Genomic DNA, 24,245 nt, shown 5'->3' with positions numbered 1-24,245 from the left:
AACCGCTTCATAATTGGTTCAGCATAACATAAGATAATTGGGCAAAAACATACAGGTAAACTAAAAACCTCATTTACGGAAGTCGGTTAAAAATGAACTGGAGAAGAGTGTAGCTTTCCAACAGTGAAAGAATTTTTCGAATCGGTTGAGTGGTTTTAGTTTTGGAGCCTTTAGGGTAGAAACAAATAAATGTTAATATAGATGAAGCTCATAATAAGGCTGTATTTATTTAGAAACATTGTGATTTAATTACCAATTCAATAACTATGTACAAATGATGTAAGATTATTACAGGAAGTAAACAAACCACAATAATAAACCTTGTAACCTATTTTCCTATATTGTGGTTTTAACATCAATTCAATTAATTTATGTTTCATAATTACAAATAACTGTAGGTGTCCATTTGTTAAAATACTATCAAAAAACTGTCGTATCATATCCAATTAGGAAGATTTTCCCGGAATATTTAAACATTATATTAATTTATTTATCCTACTAATATTATAAACGCAAACATAAACCGCAATATGCCTATGTTCGTTCCTCATTCCAGGAAAAACGAATGAATGGATTTTTATGAATATAAGGGTTGAATAGGTCAGATAGGCAGTCGCTCCTTGTGGCACACTGGTACTCAGCTGCATCCGGTTAGACTGGAAGCCGACCCCGACATAGTTGGGAAAAGGCTCGGGAGATGATGATAGCTTAAACATCGTAATAACATAGATAGTATATTCTATTTTTTATTTATGTACGGGAAGAAGTTCCCTCGAAACGCGGCCGAAGCTAAGACTATACAACATTAGTACATAGATTGGTTAAATTAGAAAAAAACAAGACCAAAAAGGTATACATATCTTAATAGTTTATTGAGATAATCTCTGGACCTACTGAAACGATTTTGAAAATTCTTTTACCAATAAAAACCCCTAATTTACGCTTAAGGAATAGACTCTTATCCATATTTTATCCTTAGCATTGGAAGTAGTATCCAGGCATCACGGGTAAAAGCGTTTTAAACAGCCAAATTAGATTTTGAACGTAAAATTTTCTCTTTGAAGATTATCAAGTTATCACCTTTGATTCTAAGGTTAGAACGCTAATCTGTCTGCTAATAGGATTAAACACCAACTTCGGAACGGAAAATATTCACGTATTCAGGTTTCTGCGTTTAGTAAGAGAATAATTTGTTAAGCTTGTTGTATTGAAGAGGGATGCTTTGGTAGATCAATTTGTCAAATATCGCTAAAGTTTATGGCGATATTTCTTTTAGGTATCAGTGAGAGGGAGATGCATGGGCAGCATCGAGCCTGTACTCTGAAGTTAGCTGCGAGCCGTCAGTGAATTTGGCAAGAACTGTATGTGTTTTTAGGATTGAAGACACGTTCAAGTTACCGGATGGATTGAACATAAATCGGAAATGAAAATTGGCAGTAATACGTAGCTTCAATATACGAAACTGCTTTAGGTATATCCATGTGCGAGAAGTGGCAGTTACCCTCGGGACGCGGCTAAAACCGCAGGGGGACAGCTAGTATTCAAAAAACAACAAGAATATAGGTAATATTTCTTCAATCAGATATGACAGGATTATGACACATACGATGCTATTCCATCGAGACCGGCTGAAATAGTTGGTGACGCGATCGGAAGCATCAGGAATGCATAATTGATGCATTTTATGTAGGCCAAAGACCCGTTACCTTGGGTTTGATTATAGTTTTAGTGATAAGCAGAAATGTAGGTACTATGTATCTATTACTAGCCGTTTTCCCGCTGTTTCACCCGCGTCCCGGGGGAACTGCTGCCCCTACCGGAATAAAATGTAGCCTATGTTACTCGCAGATTAGCTTTCTAACGGCGAAGGAATTTTTAAACTCGGTCCAGTAGTTTTTGAGCCTATTCATTACATCCAAACAAACAAACAAACAAAGTTTTCCTCTTCATAATATTAGTGAGGATGAACACTTTTGTTTTAATAAAATAATAGATAGAGAATGTATGTAAGAAGACATGACACACAAATAAAAAAATGAAATTAGGTCAGGATAATCATTGACGTTGTATATAGAAGCATTTGAAATTTATTTTTTATTAATATGTACAATGTTAGACTACAGACTAAAACAATCAGGATAGCTAAAACAACTGAATATTAAGTAAATACTAATATTTAAGTAAGAACCATGTATGCCTATATGACAAATACTAAATAAATACATTTTAAGACTAGGCCAGCTTGTTTGAGGTGATGTCATTGCACAAAAATGTGATGACATGATGAGCCTCGATTAACCGACAGACGCGAATATGTACGTAATAACTATGTACCTAGTTATGTCTCATAGATTAGATAGATAATCAGACTGCAGTTTATATCTTCCTGTAAAGTTCTCGTCAAATTAGTTTGCCGCTCCGAAGCTAGCTAATAAAGACTTATATATACGATAATCAGATATTCGAACAAAACACACAAAAACCCGCGAAAAACTCTCATCAAATAACTTTGCCTCTCTTACTTCAGCCAATTGAGCTCTGCGCAAACGCAGATTGTGTTCATACATTTTGACAGTTACGCTTTCCCTACTAGCGAACTTCAAAGCGACAAAATTACTTGACGAGAGATCAAATACTCAAATAGTAGAAAAAAGGTTCAAATTATGTTTCTTTTATAAGACGCCTTCGACAACCCTATTCGTTATAAAAAAGGGCACCGTTTGTCTATGCACACCGGCGGAAGAGATTGTTTGTCTGTGCGTCTCGATGACAGAAATATGTATGTTAACACAACAGTCGGCCAGTTAGTATAATAAATAAGTGTTACATAAGCAATTAATCTTTAGTTCAAGTCGTGTCAAGTGACCACATGTAAGTTGGACCAAGATATTACAAACTCAAACTCAAAATCGATTATTCAAAAGATTATAAAACAGCACTTTTTGAACGTTAAAAACAAAAGACAGTCCCCAAAACGCCCACACTTCACCACGTCCTATGTGTTATTGCTGGGAAGAAGTGGCGCAACAAACTCCCCAGCAACACATGTCTGTCTATTTTGATTATCGGCTACGGCGGCTGTTCACATATAAGGAGATCAGCCAGCTGCGCAGGACATATTATAGTGCACGAACATTTGCTTGGACACAGGTGCACTCACTATTCCTTCACTCTCATAGCCCGATGACGGCAATCCGACACCACTGGAGAGAGATCACAAGCAGGACCGACAGCAACGTGCTCTTTTATGCAAGGAAAGTTCGAAGTTAAGTTAGTGCAAATACTTAGAAAATTTTTATCCAGTCAAAAGAACTAGAGATAGGTAATTTTACAACCAAACACTGAAATATCACTTAATTTTAAAGACAGCTCAAACACCATTCTATAACTGTCACACTTAAATAAATTACTGCGACAAAAACACTTATAAGTAAGACTTGAAGTTACGTTTCAGTATTTCAGGGTTAGCATGTATTACCGCCAAATATTACCATTTTCCAAAACAGACATGTCCTAACTTATTGCCTGAAAAAAACCCTGTCTTTAACATCCACTGTTAACGTTTACAAAATGTAAAAAAAAACCGGGCAAGTGTGAGTTGGAATCGCACACGAAGGGTTCCGTACCATCCAAACTAATATTCTATATATATTTATGAATATTGAGCAAAAATGATAAAAAAAATCACGTTTGTTGTCGGGGAGCCCCCCAAAATACTTATTTAATTCTAGTTTTCAATATTTGTTGTTATAGCGGCAACAAAAATACATCATCTGTGAAAATTTCAATTCTCTAACTATCACGGTGCATGGGATACAGCCTGGTGACAGACGGACAGACGGACGGACAGAGGAGCGAAAACAATAGGGTCCCGTTTTACCCTTTGGGTACGGAACCCTAAAAAACAACTGGAAATACTGAGCTAAATTACAGTCAGTAAAATATTCTAGACGGTACTCAAACGCGAAATATCAGTAAAATGTAAAGTAGGTACAATTCTTCGGAAAATTTACAATGGCGGTGTGTTTATGCCTACGGGTGTAGAATATCAATGCGGGAAGTAAATATTGTAATAGCACTTACATACGGTATAGCTTTACTAATATTAAGCTGAAGTTTGTGTTTGCTTGAAAATTTTGTCGATTGAAAAATTCTTGCTTTGTTATCTGCATAGCACATTTATCGAGGAAGCTATTTAGCCGAGTGCGCGAAGTAGTTAAAACGGGATGCGGATGAAACCGCAGTAAAAAAAAGAAATAAATCATAAACCGTTATCAAGATCGTTTTTTAGGGTTCCGTAGCCAAAATGGCAAAAACGGAACCCTTATAGTTTCGTCATGTCCGTCTGTCCGTCTGTCCGTCTGTCCGTCTGTCACAGCCGATTTACTCGGAAACTATAAGTACTACAGTGATGAAATTTGATGGGAATATGTGTTGTATGAACCGCTACAAAAATATGACACTAAATAGTAAAAAAAAGAATTGGGGGTGGGGCCCCCCATACATGTAACTGAGGGATGAAATTTTTTTTTTCGATGTACATACCCGTGTGGGGTATCAATGGAAAGGTCTTTTAAAATGATATAAAGTTTTCTAAAAAACATTTTTCTTAAAGTGAACGGTTTTTGAGATATCAGCTCTCAAAGTCGTAAAAAGTATGTCCCCCCCCTCTATTTTTATAACTACGGGGTATAAAATTCTAAAAAAAATAGAGGTGATGCATGCTAATTAACTCTTTCAACGATTTTTGGTTTGATCAAAGTATCTCTTATAGTTTTTGAGATAGGTTGATTTAACTGTAATTTACGGAACCCTTCGTGCACGAGTCCGACTCGCACTTGGCCGGTTTTTTTGTATTTTTTTTACGAAAAAAAGAAAACTGTCTTCTTAAAAGACTGAAAATCTAATCTATGGTAAAAGTCGCTTTGGAAGTCGGTATCTAGAAGTAATTTCTGTCTTTATTTTGCCACCGACTTCTTCAGTGTATTATTTTTAGGTTTTCATTTTTTATGGAAGTCGGTTTAAAAAATTATAAAAATGAGAACGTCGAGATCCCTTCTCTTTTTAATCTAACAAGGTAAATATCCCAAAAAATAAACCTAGCTAGCTAAAAATATTAATATAAAATATATTTCTCACAGAAAACAATTTGTTTTTCCCAGTTTATGTAAAAGTAAAGTCTTACGACTTATAAACGGGTCGTAAGCCGTCGGCAATATGCTTCGGGTAAACTCGGCTGTGCTCGGCTAATTCCGTGCAAAGGGCTCGTAAAACCGAAAATGTTTTAGTACAAAATATTTGCTAGGAACGTTTCAAATTTTTTTTAAGTCGTGGTTGCCTAGTGGGTAAAGAACCAACCTCTCAAGTATGAGTGTGCAGGTTCGATTCCTGATCAGGCAAGTACCAATGAAACTTTTCTAAGTTTGTATGTACCTATGTACTTTCTAAGTATATCTTAGACACCAATTACTGTGTTTCGGATGGCACGTTAAACTGTAGGTCCCGGTGTCATTGAACATCCTTGATAGTCATTACGGGTAGTCAGAAGCCAGTAAGTCTGACGCCAGTGTTACCAAGGGGTATTGGGTTGCCCAGGTAACTGGGTTGAGGAGGTCAGATAGGCAGTCGAACCCGGAACCACCAAGACAAGGTGACCATTGCGCCAGCGAGGTCGGCAATAGGTATACTTCGGGTAAAGTCGGCTGTTTTCGGCTAATTTCGTGCGAAGGATCGTAAAATCCAATGTTTTAGTACTAATATATCAGCTAGAAGGCGTTTCACAAATTAATTTTGTTCAATCTTCCGAGATTTTGCCTAATTTGTAATGGAAGGAAAAAGTGAAAAGATATTTGTAAATTGAATCACGTTTAATGCCATTTTTATTAAGATACGAAGCTCAGAAAAACTTATTTAGGAAAAAATATTACCTATTTAAATAATATCCGAAAACCTTCTCCTAGCTCTGACAAATTCTGTGTTGAAAAACGCAACAAAATCGGTTCAGCTAAACATGGAATAATAGCATACAAAAAGGCAGGTTAAACTGAGAACCTCCCTTTTTTTAAGTCGGTTATGAAAAATTTTTTCGACGCCCTTCATTATTTTTTTAAATGTAAATACAGATACGTTTACGCTGAAATAATAAACTGCTTGTGTAAATAACGAAATATACATGTACGAAAGGTAAACTCATTTTTTGAAGTCGGTCAAAAAATGTACTGATTCGAATAAAATCTTTAAAATCTTACCTGACACAAAAGCGGCCAACAGCAATCCAAAAAGCGCGGGAACAACGGCCATCTTGAAAATCACTTTCTAAACAGCCAATCACAAAACACTCAGATTCGAAATTCGAACCAGCATACTAGGCGTTACACGGACACTGAAACCGGTTTGATCCAGAACTTTTGTCTTGCACTCACGCGCAGCTAGCTTCTATCGTCGTCTTGCTTAACTGTAACAAAAAGGTAAAGGTAAGTTAAGTTTTTTATCTTTTTATAGACAAGGTGTAGGATTATTTCATGTTACGTAATTTGAGTAAGCAGGAAGGCTGCAGGACCGAAGGATTTAACGCTTAGAGTAGCTCACGGCAAACTATTAGTCGGCCGATAGTTTGTTTGGGTTTATAACGCGGTGTCCTGCGTGAGCGACGAACGCGACGCGACGCGACGCAACACGACGCGACGTAATGCGACGCGATGCTATACGCGACAGATGTCCTACGTGATTTTGGTCATTACTTCTCAAATCATGGAGAAGTTGTGTTACAATTTTGCTTGAAAGTTCATATTTAAAGTACAGACAGCAACAATCTTCCAACTTGTTTGTACTAATAAACGATTTCTTTAATATTTATGTTTTTTTTGTCCCACAACAATCAACGCTTCTGAATAGTTCGCGGTGTCGCGTCTGGTCGCCCTCAAAACAAGTACGCGTTACGTCGCGTCTCGCCGCAGACTGTCACATAGGCCGCATGTAGGGAATTCCTTTGAGTTGATCGCGTTCGTCGCGTTCGCAGCGTCGCGTCGCGTCGCGTTCGTCGCTCACGCAGGACACCGCGTAAATCAGTATGTAAATGAAGTAGTACGCACATTACAAAGATCAGGTATTTATTTAGCCGGAATCAGATTGATTGGAATAAAGATTTTCTGTAAAAAAAATTGCCAAGCATCGGGTCAACTGTGTTTCGGAGGGCATGTTAAACTGTAGGTCCCGGGTGTCATTGAACATCTTTGGCAGCATTGACATATATTCTAGCGATAGACAAGAACATCCATACAAATAATTTACCCGCTTATGTTGTCTGTTGACATCTTGTTGACGTATTGTGACATGTAGTCATCCTCATTGATGTTAATTGCAGAAGTGACATAATATTTTCGCTCGTATTTTGCCTACATTTTTCATTACTCAAAAAGTTTATATCTAAGTGAATTCAAAATCATGTAATATGTTAAAACCAGGAACTTATTTTTAGGGTTTTTTAATATTAATTACGATGTTTTTTTTCTTAAGAGGGCTATCACAAATTTTCGCGAATTTAATTATTTTTTCTTGAAAGTAAGAACATACCATGACAAAGTGAAGTCTGTTTTCATTGATATTTTACCTACTGCCAGTTTTATGGCACATCTGTTTCTGAACGATTTTCTTAATCCATAATTTAAGATGGCGGGCGGGAACAAATTAATGCATATTTGTAAAATTGAATTATAAATGAAAAGTATGATATACAAGCGTTGTAATAGCATGAACAGCGTATAATTTTACTAACTTGACTCTCGAATAGTTTATATGTGTAAGTTTATACCTTGGTATGTATTTTCTATTTTATAATTGTCGTTTCATAGACATCCATCTGACGCAGGTGTCAAAATCGCTCTGATTTGCCATTTTGGGCAATGCAGAGTCTGCAGTGCATTTCAGTGTGGTAAGCTTTTTGTTCGGAACGTTCTATCTAGTACGTAGTACATATATATCGATGTTTGGCAGTCGTTATGGGTACTCAGAAGCCAGTAAGTCTGACACCAGTCTTATAACAAAGTGTATGTATGGGGTTGCCCGGGTAACTGGGTTGAGGAGATCAGATAGACAGTCGCTCCTTGTGGCACACTGGTACTCAGCTGCATTCGGTTAGACTGGAAGCTGACCCCAACATAGTTGGGAAAAGGCTCGGGAGAAGAGATGATCGCGTCAACTATCGGCCGACTATTTAGTCTGCAGTTTGCTTTTATAGTGTAGGATTTTTATTTGTATTTATTACTGTGGGGGTTTTTCTAATATGTGGCTGGCTTGGTCAGTCTTCTTATTTGGTTGGGTAATGTATGTTTTTGGGGAGACAAATTGCTGACTTTGGTTGTCTTGATGACTTTTGGGTAAAGCTTTTTTAAGGTACTGTATAATGTTCTATTTAATGAAAAATACAAAAAAAAAAACAGTTTTGATTTTAAAAATCCACGAATAGTTCTGAAGACCTCGTTAATATTTTTTAAATCTGTTTATAACAGGTGTTCGTTGTAATAAGTGGCAAATGTCTACATCGTCTATCTATGTACTTATTAAATTTTCAACTATTTAACTATCACGGTTCATGACATACAGTCTAGTGACCAACGGAATTTTTTTAGGTCCTACTTTTATCTTTTAATAACCTTAAAAAAAAGTTGGTTTATATAATAGAATCGTGTTTGCACCTTTTAGTTACCATAAAAACACAAAGCTCCCAGTTCACTTTATTAAAACCTCCATGCAGTAGTCTATCCTCTGACCGTTGTCTATGAAAGATGGCCGCATCAATTTGGCGGGAAATAGTTTTGACGTTTTTTGAAGTTAGATAACGAGGATTTATTCTGTGTAATATTTCCTTCGTTACAATAGGATGTAATATTTTAGATAGGAAAAATGTTGAAATGTGAAAAGATTGGGTATTCCCGCGGTTTCACTCGCGTCCTGTGGAAATTATTACCCGTACAGGGATAAATTATAGCTTATGTTACTCGGGGATAGTCTAGCTTTCGAATAGTGAAAGAATCTTGCAAATCGGTTGAGTAGTTTCGGAGCCCTTAGGGTACAAACAAACATAGTCTTTAAATTATTTGTTTAAAAGAACTGTATTACACATCATATCCGTCTTTTGAAAAAAGATATCTGAGAAGATTATAAAGATCCATAATCAAATAAAACTCTTAATTCTAATGAAGAATTCCTTTAAAGCGATTACTGAAACTTTTCCTCTTAATCTACGATATAACCATGGAGAACAATATGACTAGCGGAGATGTCATAACGGAAAATCTCCTAAGAAAGTAGCGCGACAACATGGTGTGTTCGAGGGGGACGAGGAACGATACTAGCTCCGCCCTTACACACCTTCTTTGAAACCCGACCATTATTTTTAACAAACTTAATCACCAAACTAAATCACTAATCAAAAGCCCAATCTTTGACAAATGTCTCAAGGAACCCGAACGCCTCGTTAGTTAACAAATAACTGATCGTTTTGATCACGCCTACAGTATGTATTTAAAAATAATAATAATGTGTTTTTTTTACTTAGTATGTATTTAATAGATAATATATAATAATGATCTATTTAATTTCCAAACACATTACATAAATCTATTTAACTTTATCATTTTCTATTTGACCTACAATTCGCCTGACCTACCTGCCTTATGGTATCTCCGCTATATCCTGCCTCCGTGGCTAAAGTGACAGGCATGGCATTCAATTAAGAAAGTACTACAGACGCCATCTTGGACGGTCTAACTAAGGGAATTGTAAATGTAATAGTACTTTGGACGATAGAAGAATAGCTTTTACACGCGGTTTTACCCGGGTACTGAGGGAACTGCGGTAAAACAGGTAAAACTCTACATGGACTATAGATTGATTCACTCAAAGCTGGATGATCAATAACTCTAATATTATAAAGGCGAAAGATTTTCAGTTTATTATATGCGGAAACGAGAGAAAGTTTAATGAAACTAATAATTAATATAGCTTGTGAGGAACGCAAAAATGATGAATGAACTGAACAGTGAATTTTAAGGTACAATTAATAGATATTCCTTTCTTTGAATATTTCCAAAAATACAAAGAACGAGATACATAAATTAATATCTATCTTATTCTTTAACGGATGCTTCCAATATTGTATCTATCTCTTATTTTGCTAACTAAAGATAGATTTGTCACATTAGCCCCACACAAACGTCAAACTACTCTACCAACCAAACCCCAGATAGCATATAGAAACCGACCATAAATAAAACATTCAAGGCGGATCATTGACTCCAGTATATTTGTTCACGGCACCGCTCCCACGAACATGCGGCTACCGATAGCAAAACAAATTGAAAGCTGATTGAACTTCAACCACTGTTTGTTTTGCTGTCCGTACTCGGGTTTACGTGTTTTTAAAAGGGAAAAGGTGTTTTTGGTTTAGATTGGATTTTTTTTTGAAGGATCGAAGTAATTGTGAGTCACAAACTTGATGTGTGTATTTTTGGTGATTTATATTTGTAAGTAGGAAAGGATATGATAATTTATGTAGTTACCTATGAATTAGGAATCTCTAGGCCAATTCAAAATTAAAAAATCAAAATTATTTATTCATTAAAAAAGAATTACAATAAAAGTTTGGCAATGACCCTCAAACTAGGCCTACAGCCTGTGTCTTGAGGGTCCGAGTTGCGACATTTAGGTATTTGAGAAATTATTACAGTGTTAGATTTTTAGAGGTATTTGTCGATATTCAACACTCAATTCTTCATTAGTATTCCATTATGTAACACCATAGAAACATAAATAATGTAAATAATAAATAATGTCGGGACACCTTTTTCACACACGGTCGGTTAGCCCCATGGTAAGTTATTTATTAACTTGTGTTATGGGTGCTAACACAACTGATAAACTACATATAGCTACATATATACATATTTATAAATACATATTTTAACACCCAGACCACGGCCAACAAGCATGCTCATCACACAATTGTCGACCCAACCGGGAATCGAACCCGGGACCTCAGGTTCGGCGGTCCGGCATGATGACCATTGCGCCATCGAGGCTGTCAACATGCCACAAACATGCTCGTGCACTAAAAAAAACTTCCATAGAAACAATTCAAACTAGGATATGTAAAAAGTTATACTACTTGTTATCCAGGTGGGCGAAATATTTCATAAAAAAAAACCGGCCAAGTGCGAGTCGGAGTCGCGCACCTTGGGTTCCGTACCATCCAAACTAATATTATATTTATGGATATCGAGCATAAAACAAAAAAATCACGTTTGTTGTATGGGAGCCCCCGGAAATATTTATTCTATTCTAGTTTTCAGTATTTGTTGTTATAGCGGCAACAGAAATACAACATCTGTGAAAATTTCAACTCTCTAACTATCACGGTTCATGAGATACAGCCCGGTGACAGACGGACGGACGGACAGAGGAGCGAAAACAATAGGCTCCCGTTTTATCCTTTGGGTACGGAACCGCTGAAAGAGAAACGGGTGAAACCGTTGGTGGAAGCAAATACTCAGTATATGTCACGAACATACACCTACTATAACTTTGAAAGTCACATTTCGAATACTTCCCAAGTTTTGAACCCGTATAAACGCTAATCAAACTGAACTATCAATGACAATAAACACTCCTGGTCAATACCAACATTACCCGACCGAAACAAGGTTAATTTCATTAAACAGTCAACTGTTTGACTAACCGTACTTCATCCGGTTATCCTAAAATAACTGCCAGTGTCAATGACAATGAAAATATACATATAAATTAGTCTATATTTACATGCTGTCGTTTGAACATCTTTGGCAGTCGTTACGGGTAGTCAGAAGCCAGTAAGTCTGACACCAGTCTTACCAAGGGGTGTTGGGTTGCCCGGGTAACTGGGTTGAGAAGAGAGAGAGGCACACTGGTACTCAGCTGCGTCCTGTTAGACTGGAAGCCGACCCCAACATAGTTGGGAAAAGGCTAGTGTAGTAAATAAAATTCTTTAATGTATTTTTATATGTAAAACAAAATGAACTCATAAACAGCTGTTCACTTATTAAAGCAAAACTAATACGTAGTGTGACAAATTAAATTATGCATAGATTATTGAAAATAATATTCTTTAGTTGAAATCTTATAAATGCGAGTATTTCTTTATTTATTACTGTTAGATGGTAAAACTTCAAAACTCATGGAGATTTTGGGAAACGATTATACGGTAAAGCAACGCCTGTCGCGGTCGGTCCGTGGATGGGTGACCTTCTTGACGTGACGAATTGTATTTCGGAAGGCACGTTAAATTAGTAGGTCCCGGAAACCATCTTGTACATCTTTGGCAGTCGTTTCAGGTGGTCAGAAGCTAGAAAGACTGACAACCAGTCTTACCAAGAGGTATTGGGTTGCCTGGATAACAAAGTTGAGGAGGTCAGATGAGCAGTCGCTCCATACGACATACCAGAACTTAGCTTCATCCGATTACACTGGAAGTTGACCCCAGCAAAGTTGTCCTAAGACTAGACAGAGATGTGACTTAAACCGCAAGAAACAGTTAACTTAACGCAGTTTAAATAACTGAACTCAGACAAGGATGCGTGCACCGGTTAAAAATAACTTCTTTGTCCCAAACATAAGAGAAATGCGTCGGAAATAACTGACGTGCGCAAGCGCAGACGCGAGTAAATACGTCTGAGAGCAATTGAACTTTATTTATAGGTATTACTTTGTTTAACTGAAGGGTTCAATTGAAAGATTATAGTATTTCGATTGGTTAAATTATTATTTGTTTGTTTTAGCCGATTTCAAAAGATAGAGGTTTTCAGTTTGACCTGAATGTGTGGCCAATAATGTGTTTGTAAGCGATTATCTGTCGTTATTGTCAGGTTTTAGATATACTTTTGAAGTCAGTTTTTTTTTTTCAGTAATGTTTCCTTAAGACGGAAAACAAGCTATTTATTGGTTTCACATAAAAATAGCTAATAAAATAATGAATTTCTTCTTCTTCTATTAGCGTATTCAAACAAATTGTTTAGCTTAAAAATATGAGTTTAGATAAATAGGCAGTTTTAGATACTGTTTTTAAATATAAAGTATTGGGTCGTGCAATTATCTTCAGAAAGTATAATTAAGTATAAGTAAGTTACATTCAACAAAAAATGGGGTCCAAATGCAATTTTCATTTCTTACAACAACAACAAAATATTTCGCATTTATAATATTAGTAAGTTTCAGAGAATCTGTCACACAACAAACAACCAATCAAAATATCATTAAACCACTTTGTGCTAAGATTGACATCCATTTTCCCCATCATACAGAACTTTCCAAAATGACTCATAGATTTGGAATTAACAAAAAAAAAACCGTCAAAATAGAAAACTGATTGACAGTTTAAAAGTATACTGCAGACTAAACAGTCGGCCGATAGTTGACAAAAAAAAATAAAAGAAAATCTTGATTCCAATCAAAGTTGTCAGTCGGTCCGATACCGACTAAATATCTGATCTTGGTAATGTGCGTACTACCATTCATCTTCATACTGATTTATGAGCCCAAACAAACTATCGGCCGACTAAAAGTTTGCAGTTTGGGCTTAAGAGTAGGTATTTATGCGAAATAGCCGGTGAGTACGTGAATTAACTGGAGTCGCGTAACGGGTATTGGAATTGTTTACACAGAACAATTTGTAATATTACGTGTCGATTAGTTTTGTAAACATAAAGGAGGTTAATTTGGACGGCATCGCTGTGAACACTAGCTAAATCTTGCACATACCTTACAGCTAGGCAGCCATCTATTAATTTATGAAAGTATTTTTAATAACAGTTCTTCGTAATAAACCTCTCAAATCACAAAACTGAATTTATATGTGTATGTTTGAGTTTATCGCGAACAGACAAACAGACTTTGTTTACAGAGTGCTGATTCCGAGTTTTGTGTGCGTTCGCAACTCGATACGAAATTATAAGTCTATTGAAATAAAGAGTCGTATGCTACGTCACATGATTTAGATATTACATGTTCATTTATTTTACCGGTTAATAATGCTTACACTCGCAAAAGTGAGCTGGAGTGTTATACAACCAAGTACCGATGACAGACTTTATTAAATAAACAATTCTATGATAAGTGCTATGTGATTCAATGGTATGATAATCTTCGCATCGAAAAAAATAACTTGCAAAACTCGCACTAGGCACTCTGTAAACGTGACATTGTAGCAATGGAACTATCGAATTGATTATTAAATAATTAAAATAATGCCGCCTATTGCCGCGCCACCAGATGTTTCATTTTTTAAAATTATGTATTTGCATCAGTAGACATGCAATTAAACATACATATTTTCTTTCTTTCAAACGATAGCGTTTCCGCTCAAGATATCTCTACGTATATTTTCAACACTCCGTCAGATTTCCATAGGTAGGTACCGCGGCTACGCTCGACTGAGCACAAATTGCGATAGACTTTTACTTCTACCATGAACGGGTTACAGACTTAAATAAATGTAAAAAAAAACCCTTGAATTTTACTAGTAGAAATAGTGTAAATAATATACTTTATGACTTGAAATCTGTTATTAGACTATGAATGACATATCATCTGCAAATAACACAACATCGCAGATTTTTTGAGGTGGTAAGGTAAATCATTAATGTACACTAAGAATAAGAAGGGACCTAATATAGATCCTTGTGGCACACCTAGCTGAACTGGAAGGCCTGAAGATTTAGCACCATTTACATCTACACATTGCAATTTATGTTGTAAATACGATTCCATTACGTTGAGAGCTCTGTTTTGGACTCCGTAACAGCGTAATTTGGTTAAAAGTGTATCATGATAGACGCAATCAAAAGGTTTGGAATGGTCACCAAATACTCCAATAGTATGATGTCTTCCTAGCCGATTATCGGCTACGGCAGCTCTTCTCATTTAAGGAGATTATCCAGCTGCGCAGGACATATTATAGTGCACAAGTATTTGCGCAGACACAGGTGCACTCCCTATTCCTTCACTCTCTGCGCGCGATGGGACGACAATCCGACAAGACCGGAGAGAGATCAGGCGCAGGACCGACATTTACGTGCTCTCCGATGCACGGATGTATCATTCACCAACCAACAGTACAGCATGCCTTCCGAAGCACAGAGGAACTCATGACAAGATGGTTTCCCATCCACGGACCGACCGCGCAATGCGTCGCTTAACCTTATAATCTACCCGTGCAGTTCTTACTTAGCCACAAGCTACTTAAACGAAATTCATTATCTAGCAATTAATTATGGAAACTCAATTAATTACGAAATGTACAACATCAATTATTAATACTTTGACATTTTCTAAGAACAGTAAATATTCATGAAACACTTAAGCAATGTAATTTTGTAGATCACAATTATTGTCCATGTAAATACCTCTTTTTTATAATCTTTTAAATAAGACTTTATTTTGTTGAAAATATATAAAAACACTGTTTTAATATGTCTGTTCGCGATAACCTCAAACACGACTGAACTGATTTTCATACAGTTGTCTTAGTTGAAAGCGCTGATCTCAGGTTACTATTGGTTTGATAAATAATTCAGTAGCCTTTTCATCTAGTAAGACGATAAACTTCATTTTACCTAGGTGCGCAGAATTGCTCCCTAGGTTATCTAACCCAGAATAAAACCAATCTCACAAAAAACACGTTTAGAAACGTAGCAAAACTAAGTTGGTATAATAACTTCACATAACCTGTTATGCTTAGGTAATACTGAAATAACTACGTTTGATAGACTAGACTTGATATACTAGTTTATCTAGAAATTTTACTATCATGCTAACTTTATTATAAAACTAGAATTTGCCAACGACTTTGTTTGAAATTCAAATCATCTGCCTAGACTTTTCCCAATTATGTTGGGGTTGGCTTTCAGCCTTATTGCAGCTGAGTAACAGAGTGTTATATGGTGTGACTGCCTATCTGACCCCCTCAATCCAGTTACCTGGGCAACACAGTACCCCTTGGTAGATAGATAGATATTCTTTATTAGGTACACCAATTTTACATTTTTGATCTTAAACTAGGTAGTTAAAGTAGGATTGGTAATACTGGTTGTCAGACTTACTGGCTTTTGACTACCCGTAACGACTGCCAAGTATGTTCAATGACAGCCGGGACCTTCAGTTTAACATGTCCTTCGAAACACAGTCATTGGTGTCCAAGATATAGGTACTTAGAAAGTACATACAAACTTAGAAAAGTTGCATTGATACTTGCCTGACCTGGAATAGAATCCACACTCATACTTGAGAGGTTGTTCCTTTACTCGTTACGCCACCCGCGACGTTTAAGTCCCGATTACCTATACTAATATTATAATGCTGAAGAGTTTGTGTGTCAGAAAACATCAGGAACTACCGGTGCGATTTGGAAAATCCTTTCAAGGTTAGATAGCTCATTTATCAAGGCAGGCTATAGGCTACTTTTTATCCCGATATGGGCAATAGCTTCCACGGGATGCGGGTGAAATCGCTGGCAGAAGCTAGTTTAGAAATATGAGTAGAAATCGCCTATCCTGGTATTGGCAGTAGTTTCCACGGGATGTGGACGAAACCACTGGCCGAAACTAGTTTACAAATATGTGTATTAGTTTAGCATATAGCTATAAGCATATAGTTTATATGAACAGCTATTATCCGATACCCAGTACCTGTTCTATTAAGGTTATTACAAAGCCACATGGGGTGAGTGGCCTCGATCAATGGCTGCTTAGCAACTGAGTGACAACAGTCACGGCGGTATGGCCGACTGGGGTTGGAAGCCGTGGTGGCTTTCATATTTATATTGTGGTATGGTAAGTATTTATTGGGTTAGATCAATTATGTGAGGTAAAAATGGTCATTCGACTATTAAAATGTGTAATAGTAATTATGACGGTTATGCTTTCAAAGTTGAACCTGATTTTTCAAGGAATTGGCGAGAAGAAGAGAGCTTGATAGTCGCTTGCAATAGTTCATCTGCTAGGCACATTCATAAATAGTATAGGTATCTATACTTATGTAAAATTATAAGGCTAAAGAGTTGGTTTGAATGCGCTAATCTCACTCAGGAACACCGATTTGAAAACTTTCAAGGAGGAGTCCGATTTGAAAACTTTCAGTTTTACACAAACTATTTATCGAAGAAAGTTATAGTCTACCTTTATCCAGATGCGCGAATTACTGTCCGAGTGAAACCGATATCAGGTTGCTAGTTTAATTATAACCATTAATGAGCACATAAATTGGTTAAGTTAAACAATAGGTAGACGGTATAAAAGTGCGTTATGTACTGGTAACTAGGCGTCGAGATAATGTTTATTAGTTCCTGTATATGTATGTATCGTGTATGAGAAATTGAGTTATCGGTGTAACCTGGATTTTGTACTAGTTTCTGATTATTAACATAATATCCAATACAGTGTGTATTGAAAATGAAAGAAAGAAGAAAGAAAACCCATTTATTCACACCAAATAGACGCAAACCGTATAAAAGCAGCCTACGCCTTTTCTCACGATCTAACTAAACTATCTTTGTAACACATTGAAATTGGTTCAGTACTTTTGGCGTGACATACAGACAGTGACTTTAAATTAACGAAATTCCAAAACCAATAAAAATAGTCCAAAAAAAACCTCATATTAATACACAATTAAAAACAGAAACTGATACACAACACAAAAATAAAAATCGTGTACCATTTACCTACGTAGATTCAGCTTCCCATATTCTCACTAATGACATCTTCCCAGTAACGGTACACCGTCAGAGTGGCACACTGCAAACTTTTAGTCGGCCGATAGTTTGTTGCGTCAAAGTAAAATATTGTTAATTCAAATTGGCCAATGAAAGCTCTTTCGAAACGTCAAGCTAGTTGCACGGTTTCAAAGAGTTGGTATCATAGAGAAGGACCGGCAAGAAACTCCATAGACACTCTTTAAATAAAAATGTTTGGACTCATATATTAGTATGAAGATGAATGGTAGTACGCACATTACAAAGATCAGGTATTTAGCCAGTATCAGAGCGACTGCAAACCGATGTTTTTTAATGGGAAATCATCAAATTACCCAGCTGTTGGTGCAGCGTGTCAGACTTTTATTGACTAAAACCCACCATGTTCCTTCTTAAGCCCTTTATGTACCAGGGCCGCGGTAACTCGCGCGAACAATCCCGCAGCCCCGGCATATATTTTTGTCAATACGACCAACTGGTCAACTATCGCCCAACTGTTTAGTCTCCAGTGTGCAGTTACTCTTACCAAACATTTTCTACGGTTTGAATATAATAACATTTCGCGTCGTCAAGTCATTTACTATACATTAACTTCATAACTGTCCTATTGTCGAGTTGTGAATGAAATACCATGTTTTATAGAGAGATAAAATAAGTTTTAAGTAAGACTTTTGTTACTTGAATCAATGACAAAAGACATTATTTTTCTCCAGAGGTGTTAACAGCGTCCCGTGAGAACAACTCAACATACACGGATAAAAAGCCTATAACCTATAAATGGGCTATCTAAAACTGAAATTATTTTTCTAATCGGTCCAGTAGTTCCAAAGATTAGCGCGCTTAAACTAGCAAACTCTTCATCATTCTCCCAACTATGTTGGGGTCGGCTTCCAGCCTAATTAACTTCAGCTGAATACCAGTATTTTACAAGGAGCGACCGCCTATCTGAAGTCCTCAACCCAGTTACCCGGTCAACCCTTTGCCAACTGGCTGTCTGATTTCCTGGCTTTCAAAGTTGCATAACCTTGAAAACAAAAGACTACCTATTGATTTTAATAGCGTAAAACATTGTTGAAAGGTTCTTCTAACCTACAAACAGACATGTGTTGCTGGGGAGATTGTTGCACCACTTCTTCTTCCCAGCAATAAGACATAGGAAGTGGTGAAGGGCGGGCGTATTGGGGGCTGTCTTTTGCAAATTTCTGACGTTCGAAGTGCTGTTTTGCACCCAAAGAATAAACGATTTTTGATTTGATATAGTAACGTTCCTCGTCCCCCGCACACCCGCATTTTGTCGCGCTACTTTCTTAGAAGATTTTGCGTTATGACATCTCCGCTAGTCATTTTGTTCTCCACATACCCCCTTCTTCCCCTAATATATGTCAGTGACGTCACAACACATTTCCGTGACACATGTCTGGTTGTTCTCAAGGAAGACACAGTGTGTTGACACGCTGTGTGTCTTTTGTTTTATTTGTTATAAGGAAAAAGTGACATGTGTTCGATATTAATTAGCAAGGAGTATTATGTTGATTTGTAAGTTGTTATAAGAATTTTGAAGCTGCAACAAATAATTTAAGTAAATAAAACACTGAAAAAATACCCTTTTTGGCAATCGAGTGATTAAAGTTTCCAGTCGGTCTGTTACCGGCTAATAAAATACCTGATCTTTGTAATGTGCGTACTACCATGCATCTTCATACTGATTTATGAGCCAAAACACAGTATAGGCAGACTAAAAGTTTTCTTAGTAGCTATTATGCCACGAACAGAAAGAGTAACCATAATGAAAAATATACCTCATCAACTAGTGACGTTTAGTGTTACCATATAAAAAAAAGCTAAAACAAAGAAAGCATATCTACGAATCACTGAACGGTCGACCTACTTACATAAGTGCAGTACGCATAACAATGTACAAACAATATATGTATATATAATGTATGTTAGTATGTATATGTGCTAATAGTAGGTCAGTCCAACCGTAGGTTTTATTACGATTATATGGGCCACGATTAGTAAGGCCTACGTTTTATGCTTTCTTGGTCTAGTTAGTTTTTTTTTATGTTGGTAACACTGTTTGTTGGCAATTTGAAATTGTATTTTTTAACTAAGACATATTTTGATAAAAATAGACTTGCAGTTGACAGCTGTCACTTTCTTACATTCTTCATTCTTCTGCATAATACCATTGTTTGTAGCATCCTGAGGGATTTACTTCCCGCCCCCAGATAAAAAGTGGCCTCTATGTAAAGTGTCATTATGATGTATAAGCTGTATTACTGCCAAGTTTCACCAAATATTCAGTCGTTTTTACGTGAAAGAGGAGGGTCATTCGTCATCTCGACACGCTTAACTCACCACGAATGTGTTCACTTGGTGAAACTCAAAATTTTAATATTTATAATGTCGTCAACTCGACACGTCAAGATTTTGATGCGTGTCCAGTTAGTGAAACTTAAATTATTCACTTTTATTTTTTCACCAACTCGACACGTTTTAGAATTTAACCCGATTTCAAGCAAAAAGTACAGTCAACAAATGAATGTATTCATTTTCTGTGTCACAAACATCATCGGCCACTGAACGTCAGCTTAGCAAACGCTTCAAACGCAAACTTGGACTCCCAAACTACTTAGTACACAAGTACTAGGAAATCATAAGTGCATTGAAGCCAGATGCATCAGCAACTTTTGATAATGTTCTACAATAAAATAATGTTATTGAAATCGAATCATTGTTTGTCACAAGTACTAGGGTAACAGAACTGAACAGAAGATATTCTATCTTCAATATTAATCGGATTGCTAAGTAATGCACATATCTGTTTTTCTACAATTTATCGACAGATGACGAAAGACCCAAAGATGAATAGACATCCAGGAACTTTTGTCTGAATGATATGCAGCTTTTCCTTACCTTGACACCTACAAATTTTCTATATCCGATGGAGGCCATACATCCTTCAAAACAACGTCAAAATACTTAATAAAGCTTATAATATTCATAACATTCTAACACCTACTTTGAAATCTCCAACTAAACTTTTTGTGCTCATCAAAGCTACTTACGCGATGCATTAAATACTTATTCGAAACTAGCCTCCTTGAGGTCAGCGGCCTACGATGTGAGGTTAATATTTTTTGTGGCAACATTCTTGATGCAAGATGGCCGCTGGGCCTAATTGCGCGGGAAAACAGGATGTTAGGTAGGAATATAGGTGTTTAAGATTATTTTATTGATGTTTTCTAGCTTCAAATTTTTTATAAGTTCCATTATTTACTATGTCTTTTTGAGGATGTAAAGTTACTTACTGTTGTAATATTTTGATGAAAATTTTTCGTATGAATTGGACACTGATAAAATGCCGGTTTTATTTTTGTACTAGCTTCTGCCCGCGACTTCGTACGCGGATAAAGTCCCTTATGCCAGCGACTACGGGGTCAGCAAAATCAAAGATCTGAACCGTCTGATATTGAATTTTAAGGGCCCGTTGACTTGAAAACAACGGAATACGCATAGCCATTAGAAAAGTTCCATATATTTAATTTTTGTACTTCAACGGCAAAAGCACAGCAGACTAAACAAAACGCTGAGAACTGAACCGCAAAAGACGTGACCATAGGGATAAAAGTAGTGATTCTAATTAGTCCGCATTTAAGTTGTGTGTGGCAAAAATATTACGTAAAAAAACATTAAATGTTACTGAGATGACAAAGTCGTGATGACTTAGTGGAAGTCGTGGTGGTTTAGTGGGTAAAGAACCAATCTCTCAGGTATGAGCGTACGTCTTTGATTCCAGGTCTGGCAAGTACCTGCCAATGCAACTTTTCTAAGTTCGTACGTACTTTCTACGTATATTTTGGATACCAATGACCGTTATTTGGAGGGGATGTTAAACTGTAGGTTCCGGCTGTCATTGAACATTCTTGGCAGTCGTTATGGGTAGTCAGATGCCAGTAAGTCTGACCAGTTTTACCAAGGGGTGTTGGGTTGAGCGGGTAACCGGGTTGTGGAGCTCAGATAGGCACTCGCTCCTTGTAAAACACTGGTACTCAGTTGCATCGTGACTGGAAGTCGACTCTAACATAATTGGGACAAAGGCTCTTGAGATAATAACGACAATAATAATGAGATATAAGCACCGCAGGACATCTGAGGCTGATGACGGGAAGTAGCTACCCCGCGGGGCTATATCTACTGAGTTCTCCAGGGAGAGTATACTGTCCCCCATCTCCGGCCGGTCGGAGTGAACCATGACGGGGGTAGGTCTCACACCTCTGGCTTGGCTTGGCCGTCCAGAGTGGAGTCGCTAGAGCAGGGTTAGTAGCCCTGCTCGGAGGATAGGTGCCTCGTGGTAAGTGACCCACAGGGAGCGCGTAATCTGCGTTTAAAATCCGCCGAGGTATTCTCACACTTCAGCCGCTCATGTGTCCCTGTTGCCCTCTTGTTGCTATTCAGTGACTGATTCCCGGCGGCCCAGTAAGTGAGCTGGCGAAGTCTCCACCTACAATTTTTACATGTATCTAATACATTGTCATCGGCAGGTGCCATAGTTCCCGTAGTTTCCCCATTCCTAGTCCATTAGCATCCCATCACAATAGCCCAAGTAGTTTTCATCCACAGTTAGCAATGGTATAGCACAGAACCGGGGATTGTCTTTTTTTTTAACGACGTCCACCGGGGATTGTCCTTGGGTTCATTTCTATAGTGTATAAAGGGATAATCGTCGGTTTTGTGTCACCATACCTATTTCATAACATTCGTTTCTATACATTTCAAGTGTAGTATTGCTCTTGAAGTTCCACATCAGGTGTTCCAGATCTTCGATGTATATACGTCAATAGAGAGTGCTTATTAGATTGAACCACTTTTGCAAAAACGTCATATCTTTATATGCTATAGTCTAGCTGGGCTCCTGGGGTTCCACATCAGGTGTTTTACATCTTCAATTTTTATAAGTCAACAGAAAGTGCTTATCAGATTGAACAACTTTTGCTAAAACGTCACACCTCTATATGCTATAGTCTAGCTGGGCCCCTGGAGTTCCACATCAGGTTTTTAGATCTTCAATTTGTATAAGTCAATAGAAAGTGCTTATCAAGTTGAACAACTTTTGCTAAAACGTCATACCTGTATATGGTACAGAGAAGCTGGGCTCTTGGGGTTCCACATCAGGTGTTCCAGATCTTAAAAATTATTATCTCAGCTGAAAATGCTCATCACATGAAACAATTTTTGCTATGGCACCATTTTTGTATCTCTTATAGTTTTGTTGATCTGTTGGTGTTCTGCATCAGGTCTTCAAGTTTCGAAGATAAATTATAGCCTATATGTTGACCAGGCTTAATACTGATACAACAAAGACAAAATCATTGAAATCCGTCCAGTAGTTCCGAAGATTAGCGTGTACAAACAAACAGACATACAGACATACAGACATACAGACATACAGACATACAGACAGAATTTTTTTTTGGATTTGTGCTCCATTACTGTTTCTAAACCCCACCCAATAATTATTTTTTAAATATATTCAATGTACAGACACAGTTTTTTTACAGATTTATTATATGTATAGATTATTATATGTATAGATGACAGGAGACCAAGTGATCTTTTAACTCCCATCTATACAATTGGAATTGTTCTAAAGAGACGCGAGTAAAATCGCTGTTATAAGCTAGTCATTTTAAATAGTCAAATAAACAGTGACTATCCTAAACATAGACCAAAAAAGCATTGAACATCCTTGGCAGTCGTTACGGGTAGTCAGAAGCCAGTAAGTCTGACACCAGTCTAACCAAGGGGTATCGGGTTGCCCGGGTAACTGGGTTGAGGAGGTCAGATAGGCAGTCGCTTCTTGTAAAGCACTGGTACTCAGCTGAATCCGGTTAGACTGGAAGCCGACCCCAACATAGTTGGGAAAAAGGCTCGGAGGATGATGGAGGATGAGACCAAAAAAGCCTACCATCAAAACACCAACATCCGTCCCAATATCCTATCGATGTATCCATTTGCTTAGGTACCAAAGATGTTGACATTAGCCCCATACTGTTACTGTTACAGCCTTTTGATCGTCCCACTGCTGAGCACCGGCCGCCTCTCACACGGAGAGCCCTTAGCCCCATCCGTTCAACGTCAAATACCTATCTCCACTTAACAAAACAAAGGATAGATAGCTTATAGAAATACGTCTACAATCTTAGCTGGCGATCTGAGCAGCGATGCGCGCCTTTCACTCGCGAAGGGCAGTCTATTGCAAGATGTCCTACTGACGGACTGGTCTATGGCTAACCTTTGGGTAATGTTTTTGTTGTCAATCCTTTGAGTTCATCATCTGCCTAGCCTTTTCCTAATAAGTTTTAACTAAGTTGGTGAGTTTGAAGTTAGTTGTAATTTTTTAACATGCTTATAAATATTGGCTTCACTTGTAAAGTTGTAACTATATAATGTAAGAAAATCTTGG

General features: G+C 37.2%; 1 protein-coding gene across 5 annotated transcripts in view; it reads right to left on the bottom strand.

Annotated features, from left to right (window-relative positions):
* LOC124643609 (fasciclin-3) overlaps nt 1–24,245 on the bottom strand; it is a 209,795-nt gene that overhangs the window by 145,865 nt on the left and 39,685 nt on the right. For all 5 annotated transcript variants that reach the window (XM_047182613.1, XM_047182614.1, XM_047182615.1 and 2 more), the window contains exon 2: nt 6,249–6,454. In XM_047182613.1, the coding sequence (XP_047038569.1) occupies nt 6,249–6,300 (52 nt within the window). In that variant the 5' untranslated portion in view covers nt 6,301–6,454. The remainder of the gene's footprint in view (nt 1–6,248; nt 6,455–24,245) is intronic.

The sequence above is a fragment of the Helicoverpa zea genome, chromosome 28 (genome assembly GCF_022581195.2).
Source record: "Helicoverpa zea isolate HzStark_Cry1AcR chromosome 28, ilHelZeax1.1, whole genome shotgun sequence".
Lineage (NCBI taxonomy): Eukaryota > Metazoa > Arthropoda > Insecta > Lepidoptera > Noctuidae > Helicoverpa > Helicoverpa zea.
The sequence above is the reverse complement of the archived record's forward strand: the minus strand, read 5'-3'. Positions and strand labels throughout refer to the sequence as shown.